Below are 17,381 nucleotides of genomic sequence, written 5' to 3'. Positions count from 1 at the left end.
GAAGGATCTTCCCTTTCGTAAAATATATCATTAAAGGACGCGACACTACAAATACCATTCATTAGTCCGTCCGCCCCATCTGTTTTCATAATGTTTACAAACGTGTGTCAATACTGTAGTATAATGCTGGCAGTCAACGCATTTGAAAATGCTCCATGTTGTTTGCAGAACCAGAAAGAAAACAATCCTGGCAAAACAACACAGGCCTGCAAGCAAGATGCCAGATATCTAGTTGGGCAGCAATATAGAAAAAGTTAATGTGTTTAATTAATATATCAATATTAGCAAAATCTTGAAACAATGTCTGACATTCTGTCATTTTAGGTTGCACTTATGGTGGACAGATACACCACACTAAAATGTCTTGCTATCCGGTGCATTCATTTAAAAAAATATGAGTGGAGAAGAGATTCTGCTGTCGTGTTTATGTTAATTAGTCTAGTCGTAGTCCATCCCACCTCTAATTTGCCTCCACGGGCAAAGAAATGCGCGCGCCTAAGCACACATGTACACGAGAAGCATACAGCAGCGCGCTGACTGGTGGATATTTACCCGAAACGCTTTAACGTCTCTCTTAGCGCCATCTTTAGAAATTACTGAAAGAGAAACAAATTGATTAATCTTCGTCTTCTTTCTTTCGGCCCTGGAGAGCAGTTGGAGTATATCGGTGGCCACAAAACTATCGAGGTAAGTAACAGCAGTAACTACATTTTATACGGGGACATGGGGTAATTTTTATATATATATATATATATATATATATATATATATATATATATATATATATATATATATATATATATAATAGAAATCAGATAGATGATAAAATTAAAGAAATAGATAGATATATAGCTATAGATATTTGTTGTAATTGTTTTGCGAGATGACGAGGAGACTGACTTGTCCTGAAAATTAAACCCAAGAGGCGCAGGCCACGATCCGGGGAGTAGTGTGAACATGCATCGCAATCGCTGAATGAGCGCCGGACTCGGTAGCTGTAAAGCTCATGCTGGGTCAAAAACTAAAAAAATAGAGCCGGGGGGGTGCATTTTGAAAATGGATTGAAGAATTAAACACCCAGAAGGCGACTGTGCAAAGAGACCTCCATTAGTTAGGGCAAAGGCGCGAGTAAGATTGAGTGAAATGTTTCACTGACTCGTCACAGGAACTACGTACGGTTTGATGCACAATGTTGTCAGGTACATAGTGCTGGTGTCTGTGTCTATGTATTTGTGTTGTTAACATCGCCATCCATATTATATATATATATATATATATATATATATATATATAAATATAAATTTACGACTTTAATCGATTATCAAAGACATCAAGAAGATGGCTCCGTTATCAAATGGAATGTTCCATCATTTCAGGTTTGGGAGTTTATTATGTACGCCGAGTAACTTGCACATTATTATTTAGTTAAAGCAATAGTTTTGTATTTCGTGAAAAAGACGGATAATATTATCAGTATACCAGACAAACTGCACCAGAAATTAACCAGCATACAGCCTCATAGGCCTATAGAATTAGATTTCTGTATTCACAATTGGCCACCTCCACCTCCATAAACCAGTTGGCTTCCACTCACTGAATTATTGTTCCCTGTATTTTGAGCAAAGAGGTAAGTGGCTTAAAGTGAACTGAGAAATATTACAAATTAAATGAAGTTGCCCACCATGCCAAATGCAGCTTTTTAGAGGAGATGTAACAAGCTTTTTCTTTTAGGAAACATGCTGCTACTGAGCAAAATAGACAATCTCCTTTTTCAACAGTTGGACTTTGTTTAAGCTGTATTCAAGACCAAGAACTGATTTTTCCTTTATTCAAAACTAGCTTATGTTAAAAAGTTAAATATAATTTTTAAAAAGAGCCAACACACTTAATTTATTTAAATAAATGTATAACTTCTTTATTTGAAATGCAATTTATGTATCTTAAATAAGATGCAAGATCTTGTTTGTTTCTTTGTGAAATATTCAACCAGTAACTTTACAATACTGCAAAATTCTAAGGCTAATTCAAACTGTTCTTTGCCTGTTTTAGATGTGTTGTCAAACATCACAGCACTATTTCATGTTGTATCAAAGCACACTTTTATTATTAGGTTAAGTTATTTCAAGGGGGGTGGAGGGGATTTAAATTTAACCAAGATAAACCCCATTTTATAATGTAACCTTGCATACCATCATCTTTCAGGGGTAAAAGCTTGCAGAAACCATGGGAGTAAAGGTACAACGACCCCGCTGTTTTTTCGATATAGCCTTCAACAATGTGCCTGGTAAGGAAAAACAGCTTCTAAAGATGTTTTTTGTCATATCTAGTAAGCTGGATGTACTTTGAATCATTATTGTTGTCTGTGCTACTTTGTTCTTTCCATACAGTGGGGAGAGTTGTGGTTGAATTGTTTTCTGATGTATGTCCTAAAACATGCGAGAACTTTCGCTGCCTCTGTACAGGTACTGTACTCTTGTAGTTTGATCATTTTTTTGTTAAATTTAAAAAAAAATATTCACTTTACTGAATTCTTCGTCATTAATTTATTTTTTATTTTTGTTGTAGGGGAAAAGGGGATTGGAAAAGGCACCCAGAAGCCTTTACATTATAAAGGCTGTCTATTTCACAGAATTGTGAAGGATTTTATGATTCAAGGAGGAGACTTCAGTGAAGGTATAACCAAATCCTCATGTTATAAAATGTTTCAGAAAGTATTTAGAATTTCTTCCTTAACATTTTTTTTATTTTTATTTATTTTATAGGAAATGGCAAAGGGGGTGAATCCATTTACGGAGGCTTTTTTGAAGGTATGGTTTTATAACAGGAACATTGGTACCCAAAATGTTATCCATTTTGTAGAAATGCATTTTACACACCCTGTGTTCACTAAATATCTTAGTATTGTTTTTCAAAGATTACTACCAATTTTTTTCAGTTCTCACAATGAGAAATTAAAGATTTGTGTTTTGTGATTTATCTAGATGAAAGTTTTTCTGTCAAACACAACAAGGAGTACTTGCTGTCTATGGCCAACAGGGGCAAAGATACAAATGGTTCACAGTTTTTCATGTAAGTACATAAATGAGTAAAGCTGGAGCCACACCTGAGTGATGAGTTGTGCATCTTGGTTACATGCAACAGAGTTGCTTATATGTGGACGTCCCTTCAACCAGTTGCGAGCAGATGCACAACCAGTTGCTTGAAGTAGAGCTGGGCTCTACTTTCCAAGCAACCTCCTGAACGACTTCTGTAGACATAGGCGATCACGTGGCAATTCGCAAACTCTGATTGATTCTTATAATGCTGACTGCACAACTATCCTGTCATAAACAAGCGCTAATTTTAAAAATGTCAGTGGTAAAATTAAATGGTTTTGTCCAGCTTTTACATGGCTTTGTTTTTTCTTTATGGAATATAGCATTTAAAATAACAACAGTTGGAAAAAATAACCGACAATTCTTCCTCGTTAACTACTGGACACATTACGACCTGACCAAAAAAAAGTGTTGCCTCAGTTGTCAAAAAATAAATAAAATAAATACAATTCTAAACTTGTAGACACGGGACAAAAAAAACAAAAACGTGTCAACTCAGTTGTCAAAACCAAAAAAAACTACTTCACCTTGTAGATGGAATACAAATGTAAAAAAACCTGTCACCTCAGTTATCATAAAAAAAAGATGCGGGAACCTTGTTGCACAAGTAATTGCTCAGATGTGGACACAGCAATTGCTCGCAAGTGATTTGCGCGATTTCGGGAGCAATTGAGTTGCGCAGCTGATCGCTCAGGTGTGGACCCGGCTTAATGATTAACATAAGCCTTCAGCTAATATTTCCTAAGTTTATAACTAGTCCTGTTAATAGCAGTGAAAGCAGAAAAAGTTTGCATTTTATATTAATTAAAATCCAAATAACCTTTTATTGTACCAATTTATTTTTATAGAACATTTCCCAATAATATTTAAGACAAGTGTGTTTTTTTTTTTGTATTCATTCAGTTTGGTTTTAGTTGAATATTTATGTAATGTCATTCAGTATTGATGCACATAATATATAAACTAGCTTTGTAGTCAATAATACTGCAGGTGTAAGTCTGCTTTTAATGATTTGATCGTGTAAATATCAGAATTAATTTAAAGTTTCAATTTTTTTTAAATTTATTTTTATTTGTTATTTTTTTTAGCCCTTCTAACTGTGTTTTTCTCTAATTCCATGTTTTAACCCCCTACCTTTTCAACGTGTTAATTTAAAAAGAACAACAAAGCCTACTCCACATTTAGATGGGTAAGTACTTTATATTTTACACAACTATTCCCAGTTAGAGGCTGTAGTGGAATCATAGGTGTCATGTTGTAGATGCAGGTCGTGGTAGTAATATAATTTCTAGGTGATATCATTTACATAGATATGTTAGTTAAATGTATAATAGTGATAAAACAAAATAAAGACAAGGAATAACACTTTTAGGTTCGTGTCTAAGTGTATGATGAAAATACTGTCAAATCATTTTGATTCCCACTCAGTGACCCATCTAAAAAGCAGTAGAATGCTTGGACGAAGATGCAACGCTGCAAATAGAATGTCATCTCTTTTTCCTTTAGAGTTCATGTGGTTTTTGGTCAAGTGATCTCTGGCCAGGAAGTGATCAAAGACATGGAAAACCAGAAGACAGATGCCAGCAGTAGACCATATGCTGAAGTAAAAGTTCTCAACTGTGGGGAACTTATTCCAAAATCCAAGGGTAATCTTCAGTACATGTTATGTTTTTATTCTTATTTTTTTTATTAAATAGCCACAAGGGAATGCTTCCTTGCTTTAGTTAGTCAACAGTGAAAGATGAGGGACTGGCAAGATTTTTGTCATCTGTAATTTCTATGTTTTTCTATGGGTGTAAATTTGTTTTATCTGATCCCTCTTAAACACAAAGGAATCGACCTCTTATAATTATTATTATTATTATTATTATTATTTATTTCTTAGCCGACACCCTTATCCAGGGCAACTTACAATTGTTACAAGATATCACATTATTTTTACATACAATTACCCATTTATACAGTTGGGTTTTTACTGGAGCAATCTAGGAAAAGTACCTTGCTCAAGGGTACAGCAACAGTGTCCCCTAGCTGGGATTGAACCCACAACCCTCCGGTTAAGAGTCCAGAGCCCTAACCACTACTCCACACTGCTCCTGTACCCTCCACACTAATGGCTTCAATAGTATACAGAATGAATGCCTTAAGCAGAGATGCCAACTGCTAGATTTTGGCCGTAGCAACTACGGTTTTCATGTAGTTACTACGGGCAAAGACCTTAAAATTATGACGGGGGTGTGCAATTCATATCGCCCAACGCCCGGGAAAACGTGTTTTGCCGTTATACTTTGCCGTTTGTTCTGTTGCTAGAAAAACATTTCAGGTATAGAGTCATGCAAGTTTCTGAAAACTGAATTGTGAAGTCTAGCACCTACACACACACATTTTATACCCCTATCACTTATGATTGGTTAGCTGTAGATGATATTTTATTGGTTACAAACTAGTCGCTAAGGTATTAGTGGATTAGGAAAAAAAAAGGGAAGTTTACTGTTTAGAAGCATTTCAAGACCAGTTTTCCCAGGCAAAGAAGCAGTTTTTTTTTCTTTCAATTTTTAGTGTTGCTAAGCTAGTTTGCTTTACCAGATTTACATATTTTTTAGATTTAAACACTATTACAAAAAAATTACTTTATTTTACTAGATTTGAACAGAAGCAATGTTAGTTATTTATTGGACATGCACAATTACAATTACATTATTTTTGACATGTATATAATGATATAAATGAAATGCTTATGAGATTTACAATGTTTTATTAAATAAAATGGTCTGTAAATTTAGAGGTGCAATCGGCACACTAATTTCGTATTAGATTATCGCATAGACATTTATCAACGATAATCGATGCATTGATGTTTTATTTTTCAAAATAAACAAATGTTAGTTATTTAACAGAAGATCTAATAACTAAAAATACTGTTGTGCATAATAGTTAAAAAGGCAAGACTTGCGTTCAAATTGGAACACTTCTGATTATAAAAAAAGAAATACAAAGAACTTGCGTTTAACAACTGAAAAGAATATGCATGTGTCTGCATCAGATTAACACTAATAAAAAAATACTAGATTAACAAGTAATTTCTGAATTATGGTTGTTCAATACCTTTACATTTTATGTCCAAAAGAAAAGCATTTGAATTAATCTCACAAACCCTGACTAATGAATTTAGTAAGATAGATGCAGCTTCTTTTTCTATATTGCCATATAATCCACACACAACATGCTTTGAAACAAAAGGTAATTGGTAGATTTAAAAAAGTGTTGCCTTAATTTAAATAATAAAAAAAAGTGAATACTTTGCCTACTTCTGATTTGTCTTATCCAACGTGTAATGTAGGCTTGAAGTGTATATCCTAGGTTTTAATACAAACCGGCAACAGGAGACTTAAAAGTGGGTACTAATTTGATGCATTGATTCACGAAAATGTAATCAAAGCTTGGTAAAATTTAAGGCCAGATGATCAATAATCGATGCATCGATCAATTGTTGCACCCCTACTGTAAATCTCATGACAATGTGTATGTTAATTCATGTATGTATTTTTCAGTGAAAGTAGTGCAGGGAAAGAATAGTCATAGAAAAACAGTAGCAAATGCAGAGAAACTTGACAGGTTATATACAAGTCCTTTAAAAATCTGGGGTTTAGCAGTTACAAAACTGAAAAAACATCAAGAAAATTCTGAATTCCACAAAGCAGCAGCAATATTTGGCAATTATTTTGTATCTGTGATGCAACAAACTAAAACACCTGTACATCAGGAGTTGAATTCAGCTTGTAGAGAAAGAGTGGGGAAAAACAGGCAGAAACTATTTTTATATTTTGAATATCTCCGATGGCAACCGAGTGGCGCATCCAGTAAAGGTGCTCCGCGTGGAGTGCAGGATGCGCCCTATAGGCTGGAGATCACTGGTTCAGCCCAGGTTATGCCATCGCCGACTGTGGCCGGTAGTTGCCAGGGGGCGGCGCACAATTGGCCGAGCGCCGCCTGGGTGGGGAGGGTTCAGGACGGCAGGGTAATCTTCAGTTCACCGCGCACCAGTGACTCCTGTGTGTCTGCCGCCGTTTCCTGAGTTGGCACGGGAGTTGCAGCGGTGAACCGGGATAAAAATAATAATTGGGTATTCCAAACTGGGGAGAAAATCGGGGTAAAAATCATTGGCGATGACTAAATATTATGCTTAACGGCAGGTGTTAAATTATAGTTTGTGTTGGGACATTTCAATAAAACTGGATGGAAATGGCAGCAAAACCAATTAGATATGAGCCAACAGCCAGAAGTTCTAAGGAGAATATACAACGTAGTATACATTTATTTGGAAAATCACGCCTATTGTGAATACTGCAGATTTATGTAGCAACTCTCCCAACCACTTAACACACCTGATGTCTGTTAGGACTTTTTAAAACTGTGCTGTCTACTATTTGTTTATGTCATCAGCGAAAAAGGAAGAGAAGAAAAGAAAGAAGTTGTCTTCAAGTGATTCCGGGAGCTCCAGTGACTCGCATTCTTCAGAGTCATCGTCTGAATCAGAGGGAGATTCAGAAAAGGAATCTAAGAAAAAAAAAAAGAAACGCAAGAAAGAATCTAAAAAACAAAAAAAGGAAAAAAAGCAAAAAAAGAAAGATGAAAAGAAAAGGTGAGTTGGCTGTTTAATTGCCAAAGCTACTGGGAAACCATCCCTGAAACAGAACCGCTGGGTGTAGGGTTTATCACCTCTCATTTATAAAATATTTTGTTGTGGATAAACTATTTGTTACTTAACTTTACATAAGTATGGATGTTGGACAAAGTAGAAATATTAACCAGCCAGAAGACTGACATACAGTGTAGCGCCTGCTTGGATTATCTGCACATTTAATTCATTTAGGGTATTTGAGGGTGGAAATCTGCAACTGATCTGGTTCTCCAGAACAGTCTTTTCTTTTGACATTTAGGAATCGTCAAGCTGTACAGTTTGATACGGAAGACCCTGCTTGCCATGCAGCTAGTCAAACTTTGATGTTAGATTGCTATAGTAAACTGACATGCAGCATTTATAGATGTTATATAGACATTGTACTTTGTTCTTTGTTGTCCACCAGTCACTTTTTTTTACTAACTGTAAATGCTTTGTCTTAAATAGTTGTGGAGAGGAGAGTGAAGATGAAAAAAATGAAGCTGATCCCCTCTCCACTGTTCGTCCTGAGGAGATCCCTGCAATCCCAGAAAACCGGTTCCTTATGAGAAGGAGCCCTCAACAGAAAGAGGAGAAGGAAAAGGAGAAGAAAAAAGAGAAAGAAAGAGAGAGGTATGTGTTTGAATCTGCATCCCATGAACTAAAATTTACATTGCAGAACATTTGGCTTCTGGAATTTAGGTGGTAGGTAGCTGGTATGTTCAACAATTTCATACATTTTTTTAAAATGCAGTAGAGTCAATTATCCAAACTAAATGGGATCGATACTAGTTTGTATAATCAATTCATATGGATAATTGAACAAGTGTTAACAATTACAGTACCTTTTAATGTATAGAATAAAGTTAAGGTACACAAGTACCTACTGATATGTAGCTAGTAACCTATTCTATCACATTAAGCATACAAAATTACAAATCTTTACAAATCATTAAATTAATGCAATTCAGTAAAACTTTAACACCTACAGTTAAGAATGAAATACTGTAATTAAACATACCATATACCAAACATTGCAAATCAAAGAATACAATTCAGTTCAACTTTGACACATTACAGAACTTTTGGAATTTAGGGGCAGCAGTGTGGAGTAGTGGTTAGGGCTCTGGACTCTTGACCAGAGGGTTGTGGGTTCAGTCCCAGGTGGGGGACACTGCTGCTGTACCCTTGAGCAAGGTACTTTACCTAGATTGCGCCAGTAAAAACCCAACTGTATAAATGGGTAATTGTAACAATTGTAAGTCGCCCTGGATAAGGGCGTCAGCTAAGAAAGAAATAAAAATTAACCCCTTCTCTGCTGAGGCCCTGGTGATGCCCTGTGCTACAGGCATTTTGTGATTTTGGGACTCTTCTGTTTTACATCAAAATTACTATATGTTCCCATTTAGATACCCCTGGCAAACTATATATTGTTTTTTTTTTTTTTTTTTTTTTTGCCAGACTGAAGTTTCTATTGGTGCCAAGTTTTTTGTGGTTTACTTGGTCATCTGACCACAAAATACAGCTATTGTAAACAAAATTCTACTTTTTCATAAAATGTATTATACCTGCATCACATTTAGTCCCTAAAATGCGAATGTTTGGTGTAAGAATGTAGAAACGTGGATGTGCCTGTGCCTATGTGTACATCTTTTCATTGATTTGGAGGGCCTTAATTGCTCTAGACATACACCAGGCAACTTTGACTTTTCCACTTCAAAATATGCAGCGCACGGTCCATAGCACCCACCCCAATTTCATGTGCCCAGTATTCCACCAAAGAATGATATACCCTGGCATAAGTATACAGTTTTTAAAACTGCACAAAATAAGGATTTTAGAAATGGGTAACATGGCCTTGTATGTCAGTGGTGTGTTACCCATAATCCTTCTGCAATTTGAGGTAATGCCACTGTATATAGCAAAAGTCACTTGTTTTTCCTTATATTTGGACCTGTGAATCTGACAGCTTTTGTTCCACTGTTAAAAGGACAGTGGTTTTGAATTGCCCCGAGTGTCCCGAATTCAAAAATACCAAAGATGTGCACCTTTATTTAGTTTTTCAGGCGTTTACAGGCCCTAGACTGAGACTTGGCCACTTTGACCTTTCCCCTTTGAAAAACACAGCCCATGGTTCATAGTACCCACCCTAATTTCAAGTGGCGTAATTCTTCTGGAGACCAAGGTAATGTTGCTGCATGACATAAAAACAAGTGACTGGGGTTTATTTAGTCTTTCCAGTACTCAGGTACAGTGTGGTATTTTTCAAAACACTCGTCCAAACAGAGGCCTGGCTGAGAGGGACAGCGGGGACAGTGGTACCGTGTATCCCTCAGCATGCCCTTGCGGAAACACGCACAGCACCTTTTTTGTGGCTTGGCTTTTTTCTCGGACTGTGGCAGTATCCCTATAAAATGTCGTTCACAAATTCTTGCTACTGTTACCACTCTTTCCGTCTTGGGCATTTGTTGTGCATCAAACGGGAGGCTTCAGAAAGTCCAGAGAAGTGAGCCAATTCTCTGGAACCGTACAGTACACTACATGGCTGTTGTACAAAGAAATCTGGACCACGTACATGCCAAGTTTTTTGTACCATGCAGCATTGTACGGCTCCAGCACCTGGGCAGACTTATCCACGCCTCCCATGGTTTTATTGTAGTCCACGACACACTTCGGCTTGTTTGTGTGCATGCCCGTACCTCGCACAGGAACTGCTATTGTGGCCTCATCGTGGATGGTGGTGAGGAGGTACACTCCCCCCCCCCCCCCTTCTTTTTTTTTTTTTTAAATCTGTATATTTCATTGCCAGTAGTTCCTCACAGCGCAGAGTGCTGGTTTCACCAGGACTCTGTTTCTTGGCTACCAATTGACAAGGAAATCCCTTCCTGTTTGGTCTTGTTGTGCAAGCCACAAGTCATTGTTTGGGCTGTGTACAAGGCCCTAAACAGAGGTGGTAGCCCAGGTTTAGGTGGGGAAAAACCATATCCCACAAATCTCTTTGGTCTGGCCAGGCAGCTCCAATCTGAGAGTCCTTCCCTGTGTACTCTCACAGAGAGTTTAATCTCATAACGGGCACGTTTCATGGGAATGTACTGTTTAAAAATGAGCCTTTCTTTGAAGAGATGCAGAGATATATTTTGGCCAGGTGTATACGTTTCTTCAAATTTATTCTGTAGGTGCTCGAAGTGGCCGTAATTTGAAAAGCCTTAGAATTATCATTGTAATGTAGAAATTAATTGGAATCTGTCCCGGCTCCTGGTAGAAGGGAAAATTGGGCAAGCAAATGAAAAATAAAATCAATCCAATAACTAACATGTCGGGAAAGGATTTTTTTTTTTTTTTAGCTATACAGTATAAATTGAAAAACCATCCCCCAAAACCCCCTAATAATTACTGTGAAATCCTAGTGAGAAATGGGGAGAGGTGAAAAAAACCATAGAACCTAATAAATAAATCAAATACTAATCAAAATATTTTTTCACAAAAAAAGGAAATAAAGAAAAAAGAAATCAAAATGTAGAACAGGAAAAAAAAATCTGATCTGAAATAAACAATTGAGGTAATAAAATCGGTCAATTATAAACATTTTTTTGGCAAGTCACTGTAGAAATATATATATATTTTTTAAATTACATATTAAAATTATATCCTATACAATTATGTGTTGTGAGGGGAGAGGAGATTTAAAAAAAAAAAAAAAAAAACAAACAGTTAAGTGCAATACAATATATTTTTTACAAAAAGAAAATTCAAACCAGCAACTCCAATCAAATCGTTTTTAGGATATGGGGGGGGGGGGAGCATTTATAGTATAAATCGAACATTCCAATGGTGTCATGTGATCAGGAGCAGGAAGCATCTTCCTCTACCGTCAATATCAACAAAACAAGATGTAGACAAATAGTCAGATGTTACTTCAAAGCTGATTTCATGAAGCACAGCTCGATTAAAACAGCCACTAATCAAAGGTAAACTTTTTTTGTTTATTATCAATCCTCATTGAAAAGAAAACGAAAGTTACACACAGATTGTTTTAAATTAATTTGGGATGTTTCACAGTACAAGCCAAAGATAGCCACCGCTCAATTAGGCTGTTAATTACATTTAACAACTGCGTCACATCAAATATATTTTATCCGTGTAATATAATGAAATTAAAGCCACCAAACTAATATGTTATGTCATAACTCCTGGATGAGCGACCCTGAGTGAAAAAATGGCAATCCAGCTTTTTTTTTTTTTTTTTTTTTTTTTAAACCATGTTTTTAATCATGACGTACCAGCTACGTCTGAATCACAGAGGTTAAACTTAAGTAAAATGTTTCTGTACTTACTGTTAAGGCTTTGTAATAGCGGCTCGGTAACAGACAGGTTCTCCAGCCCTCACTGACGAAGTAGAAGAAAAATCAAGAACGAGATGACTGTTTGTTTTAATTTGCTTAACTGCAACAATTTAAAGCACACACTGCTCCATCTAAGGTTTTGGTGGTCTGAATAATTCTGTAACTTTCATTGGCCTCAGTCTGCTGGTCCTTTTTTTGGCAGCTAAATCTCGTAGCCGTTTTAGCAGCAGAAGTTGTGTGCGTAATACACCACATGTAATTTATCACATGATTACAGGTGCATTCAGTTGACTACAGTGCGGTTTATGGCTATCAGTTAAGCCTCAAAATAGCAATCGATTAATTGGGCACACAAAATATAATCGTTTGAGTAAATATCAGTGATTGCACTGCCCACATACATTTTCGCTCCATTCCTCTACCCGCAACGTTATTATTTTAATATCATTGCAGTTAAGTAAAAGCTTACACACAACAATTGAATGCAAGGGGTAATTATGCCTTGGTAGCGTCAGGAGAAAAAACCCCAAAAAAGACCACATTCGCAACACGCCTAAAGCACGTTTAACATACTACAGGGGTGATACTAAAATATTTATTCCAAACAGATTACAGTACTTTGAAATGTAATCTATAAACTAGACTCAAGTTTATGAAAAACGTCTTTTTTTCATAGCAGCATTGTACGGCTCCAGCATCTGGGCACGCCTCCCATATTTTTATTGTAATCCACGACGCACTTCGGCTTGTTTGTGTGCATGCCTGTACCGCGCACAGGAACTGCTATTGTTGCCTCATCGTGGATGGTGGTGAGGAGGTACACACTTTTTTTTTTTTTATCTGTCAATTTTTCAATTTAATCGTAGCAGCCTTAGTAGGGTTGATCAAAGATCGGATAATTGACTCTACTGTACACTGCTGCATGACTTAATTATTTTAACATCTTTGTCCAGTACCTTTTTGTTTAATGCATTTAAAAACAACTCTTATCACTGCAATAGAAAAAGTAGACAATTTCAGGCTTATGTGCAGAATTGAAATCCATACATGGAGCTTCCTCCATGAGAACTCTTAACGGATCACTCTTAACTGCATTTGTCTTTGTGCATTAGATAATCATTAAGTGGGAATGTGCATATATGTACCCATTTGTTAACTGGTTGCCAAACTTTGGGCTATGGCACACTTATCAAAATGTTGCTGCCGTAGCTCCAGGGCTAGCTGCAGAATTATGTCTCTCTGAGTGATTGTGTTGCCAGTGCACTCCTTGTACAAAACCAAAGCATTGATGGCTGCCAGGTCCAAAACATTATAAACAGCCACAGGCCACCTGCGAGTACCACCTTTGACAGAATACAGCCGTGCAATTTGATCCAGTATATCCACACCGTACTTCGTTGCGTTGTAAAATGCAACAGTCTCTGGCTTTTGTTTAGCATCAGCCCCAATGGTCACTGACCTGTGCAGAGCTTAGAATAGGTACATTTTAAAAAATTTTTTGCAGTGTTGCACTCAGGGTGGCAAGGTCGTTCTGCCTGAGAAATGTAGTGTAAATAATAATATATGATGTGTAGAATGACTTTCATCAGTGTTTCAAGCACTCAACAGGATTATAATACGTTATTTCACAATGAAGTTGATTTTATTACGAAGCCCAGACTAAATTGTCGGCTATATTGTATTGATTTCAATATGCCGCATAAACTGCGTGTCTGGCAGTTGAAGAAGCAACTGCTTATAACTTATTCATTTTTATGATTCTGCAGCTGAAACACCGTATGGGTATTTAATTCAAATATTTAGTAACACTTAAGAACGGACATGCACAAGATATTCACATACGCAGAGATTATTTAAATTTGAATTGCAAAAGCCGTTCAAAAAGCGGCTATGGCAGTGCTAGTGTTAATAGCTTTGTATGAACTCTTTTCATTAAGCATGTTCATGTTGGGGCACCCTTGCATTCTTCCATTTAGTGGAAGGGGGTAGTTCCTATTCATCATCAATCATCTCTTATGCTATGTTCTTTAATCTTCAGAAGTAAAACTGCTTTAGGATATAACTATGTTGCTCCTTATTTTTTTTTTAGCAATGTTTTAAACTCCCAGCCATCGTCATATCAGAGAAGGCTTTTGGTAACCAGGTCAGGCAGGAAAATTAAAGGACGAGGACCAAGAGTAAGTGTTTACCATTTAAATGCATAACACTGGTTTATAGGTGAAAATAAATCTAACAAAGCTAAGCATAAACAAGATGTTTTGGTAGGTTATGGTTTTAAAAAAAAAAAAATTGAGCATGTTCATTATTTTAGCGCTACAGAACGCCATCCAGGTCAAGGTCTAGAGACCGTTTCCGACGCAGTGAAACGCCACCACATTGGAGGCAAGAGATGCAGCGAGCTCGGAGGATGAGGGCTCCCAGTGGTGAACGATGGATTAAAGGAGACAAGTAAGTTTTAAAACTGAATTGTTGTACCAGGTTTCCCCTTTTAGATTTGATGGGGTTTTGTTTGGGTCTGTGTTTGTTGTAGATTAGAGCAACGGTTCGTAATGCATTCTATTGAAAGCATGCCAACTCTAGAAAATACTGTTCAATAACCTAGTGCCCAGTAGGGGTGTAATGATACACTAATGTCACAATACTATATCTCAATAGATGCTTCTATTACAGTATGATTTATCATGTAAAGAAAGTGATACACAATTAATCATTACACCCCTGGTGCCCAGAAGAAAACCCCAGTACTTTTACTGGGTTATGCATATGTACAGTAAAATTGTTGACTACAGATTGGACAGATGCCTCCAATATACCCATAATTACTTTATTAAAAAAAAAAGTAAATAATTATTGAAAAAATGTTTAGCACCAAGTTACTCAGCTGCTTTTTTAATGTTACAGGAGCGACTTAATGGAAGGCAAGAAGGAAATACCAAAGCCTCAAGTAAGAGGAAGGGAAAGAGAGACCTCTGAGAATAAACTAGAGACCTCGGACAGCCCCAGCAAAAGCAGGGAAAGGGATAAGAGAGCTAGGGCACGCAAATCCAGGAGCAAAGACAGGGAATTGAAGAAAAATGCAGATAAAGAGGACAGACATGACAAACACAAATCTAAAAAGAAAGCAAAGTCAAGAAGCCGAAGTAAGAGTAAAGAAAAGAGAGCAAAATGTGGAAGTAAAGAGAGAGAACAAAAACGTAGTAAAGATGATGAAGAAAGAGCCAGATCACAAAGCAAAGGCAGAAATAACACCAAAGGAAAAGAGAAGGAAGAAACCTCTGAATCAGGAGTGAAAGAAATGGAGAGGAGTAAAAGCAAAGAAAGGGATGAAGGCAAAAGTAAAGACAGGTGTGCAACAAGCAAAGAAAGAGACTCCAACAAAGAGAAACATGTAAGATCCAGTAGCAAAACCAGGGAACAAAGCCGAAGCAGAGATAGAGGAAAAAGTGCTCAATCCCAGAGCAAAGACCGGGACAGAAGCAATAGCAAAGACCGGCAGCAAAATAGAGATAAGGAGGCAAAAGGAGGCCGATCCAAAAGCAGGGAGAGAAAGCGAACTCCTGAAAAGGGCAAAACAAGGGACTCGAGGAGGAGCAGAAAATCGAGTTCTGAACATGAAAGAACCCGAAGCGCTGATAAAGAAAAGAATAAAAATAAGGAGAGTTCACATCATAAAAGAAATAGAACCAATGATGAAAGTCACCGAAAGAAGAGATCCAAAAGCAGAGACGGCAGTAGTCCTGACAGTAAGGATGAAAGAAAGGCAAAAAATAAGGAACATGGAAGAAGCCAAAGTCGAAGTCCCAGCTCAAAGAAAAAGGAAAGTAGTAAAGAGAGAGAATCTTCACATAAAAGTAAGGAAAAAGAAAAGAAGAAAACCTCCAGTGAAGAGAGGAATCAAAAGTCTAAGAGCAAGGACAAAGATAAAAACCACAGCAAGGAAAAGTATGACCGTGAGTCAAGCCCGAGTACAGATTAGAGTGATTAACCAAGATGAACTGTGTTTTACGGACCTGTAGTCCTGTTCTTGTCTGTAATATAATTGGAGGCACATTGCAGACATGTCTTTTTAATATACTTCAGTTGGCTCTTTAGACAATCTGCAGGTTGGAATATTTGTACTACTTAAATTTTAATAAATGTATAAGGTTAGGGGGAAAATTTTTTTTTTTTTGGGTGTGATACTGTAGATTGAAGTTATTTTTTGGTAATGCTTTACCTTGCTACATTTATTTTAAAGTATACAGAATGACTATCTGTGGACATCAAGAAGTGTGCCGATTTACTGGAATTCTTTAAGACCTGATTCTAAATTATAGATTGAGGTGTCCATATCTAGATATTTTTGTAACATGAAAAAATATACTGTAAATACACATGGTGAAGTCTAAATGCAAGATATGTGACCTAAGAATAATGTTTGTTTTTGTTTAAAGTATAGCAATACCAGGGCTTGATGATGTAACATTTTTCTAATCATTCTTTTAATATGTGGCCCACAAATTAGTATGGATTGTTGAACAGGGCAGCTTTATTGTATTGTCAAAATTCCTTACAATATTTTTATTTTTGTTGTTGTCCGCTGTGATTGTATACAGTACCGTCATGGTACTACCTATAAACATGCTACAGCAGCGAACCTATATTGAAGGTTTGGGTTCTACATCTGGATCACTGAAATACCCATATTCAGCAGAAACCTTTGTTCTTATCAAGCACACAAGTGAGCACTAGCATGCTCGGGTTCCCCCCCAGAGCAAGGGTGTTAAACTATAATTGGTTTTGTGTGCCATTTCATGGAATTCATGTAATTACTTTTGAACAGTAATATGATTTTTATTATATTTTAGCCAGTTCTCAGGATAAGATCTGTAGAAATACTACACCAATTCTAGATTGAGATATTTGTAAACGTGCAAATTCATATATTGATGTGAGGCAATTTTCCAAAATGTTTTTAGTACAGTATAATTATTGTTGCTATGAATCTGTTTTTAGAAAATACATTGGGGGGGGGGGGGGGGGCATAAATTAGCTGCAAGGATTGTTCCTGAATTTCCTGGTATTAAATGCATATATTTGTGTTCCCTTACATCTTATTTTTAGGGAGGGTTCATGTTTCATCTCCATACTTGACTGCTTGCATATTTTCAGTTTCTGTATCAGTTTTTACCTGTCACATTATCACTAATTAATTCAACTGTAAATATATATATATATATATATATATATATATATATATATATATATATATATATATAAAAAAAATATATATATATATATATA

General features: G+C 36.5%; 1 protein-coding gene across 1 annotated transcript; it reads left to right on the top strand.

The window, feature by feature from the left end:
- The first annotated feature begins 471 nt into the window (after positions 1-471).
- Positions 472-17,302, top strand: LOC117426780 (peptidyl-prolyl cis-trans isomerase G-like). Its single transcript, XM_034044756.3, has 13 exons — positions 472-687; positions 2,203-2,284; positions 2,388-2,462; positions 2,566-2,673; positions 2,763-2,807; positions 2,982-3,069; positions 4,255-4,284; positions 4,602-4,741; positions 7,539-7,737; positions 8,224-8,388; positions 14,188-14,275; positions 14,410-14,546; positions 15,000-17,302. Exons 2-13 carry the CDS (start codon positions 2,224-2,226, stop codon positions 16,072-16,074), a joined length of 2,211 nt encoding a protein of 736 aa, XP_033900647.2. The 5' UTR covers positions 472-687; positions 2,203-2,223; the 3' UTR covers positions 16,075-17,302.
- Positions 17,303-17,381: the final 79 nt, after the last annotated feature.

Source organism: Acipenser ruthenus, chromosome 11 (genome assembly GCF_902713425.1).
Source record: "Acipenser ruthenus chromosome 11, fAciRut3.2 maternal haplotype, whole genome shotgun sequence".
Lineage (NCBI taxonomy): Eukaryota > Metazoa > Chordata > Actinopteri > Acipenseriformes > Acipenseridae > Acipenser > Acipenser ruthenus.
This window is presented reverse-complemented; position numbering and strand designations above follow the sequence as displayed.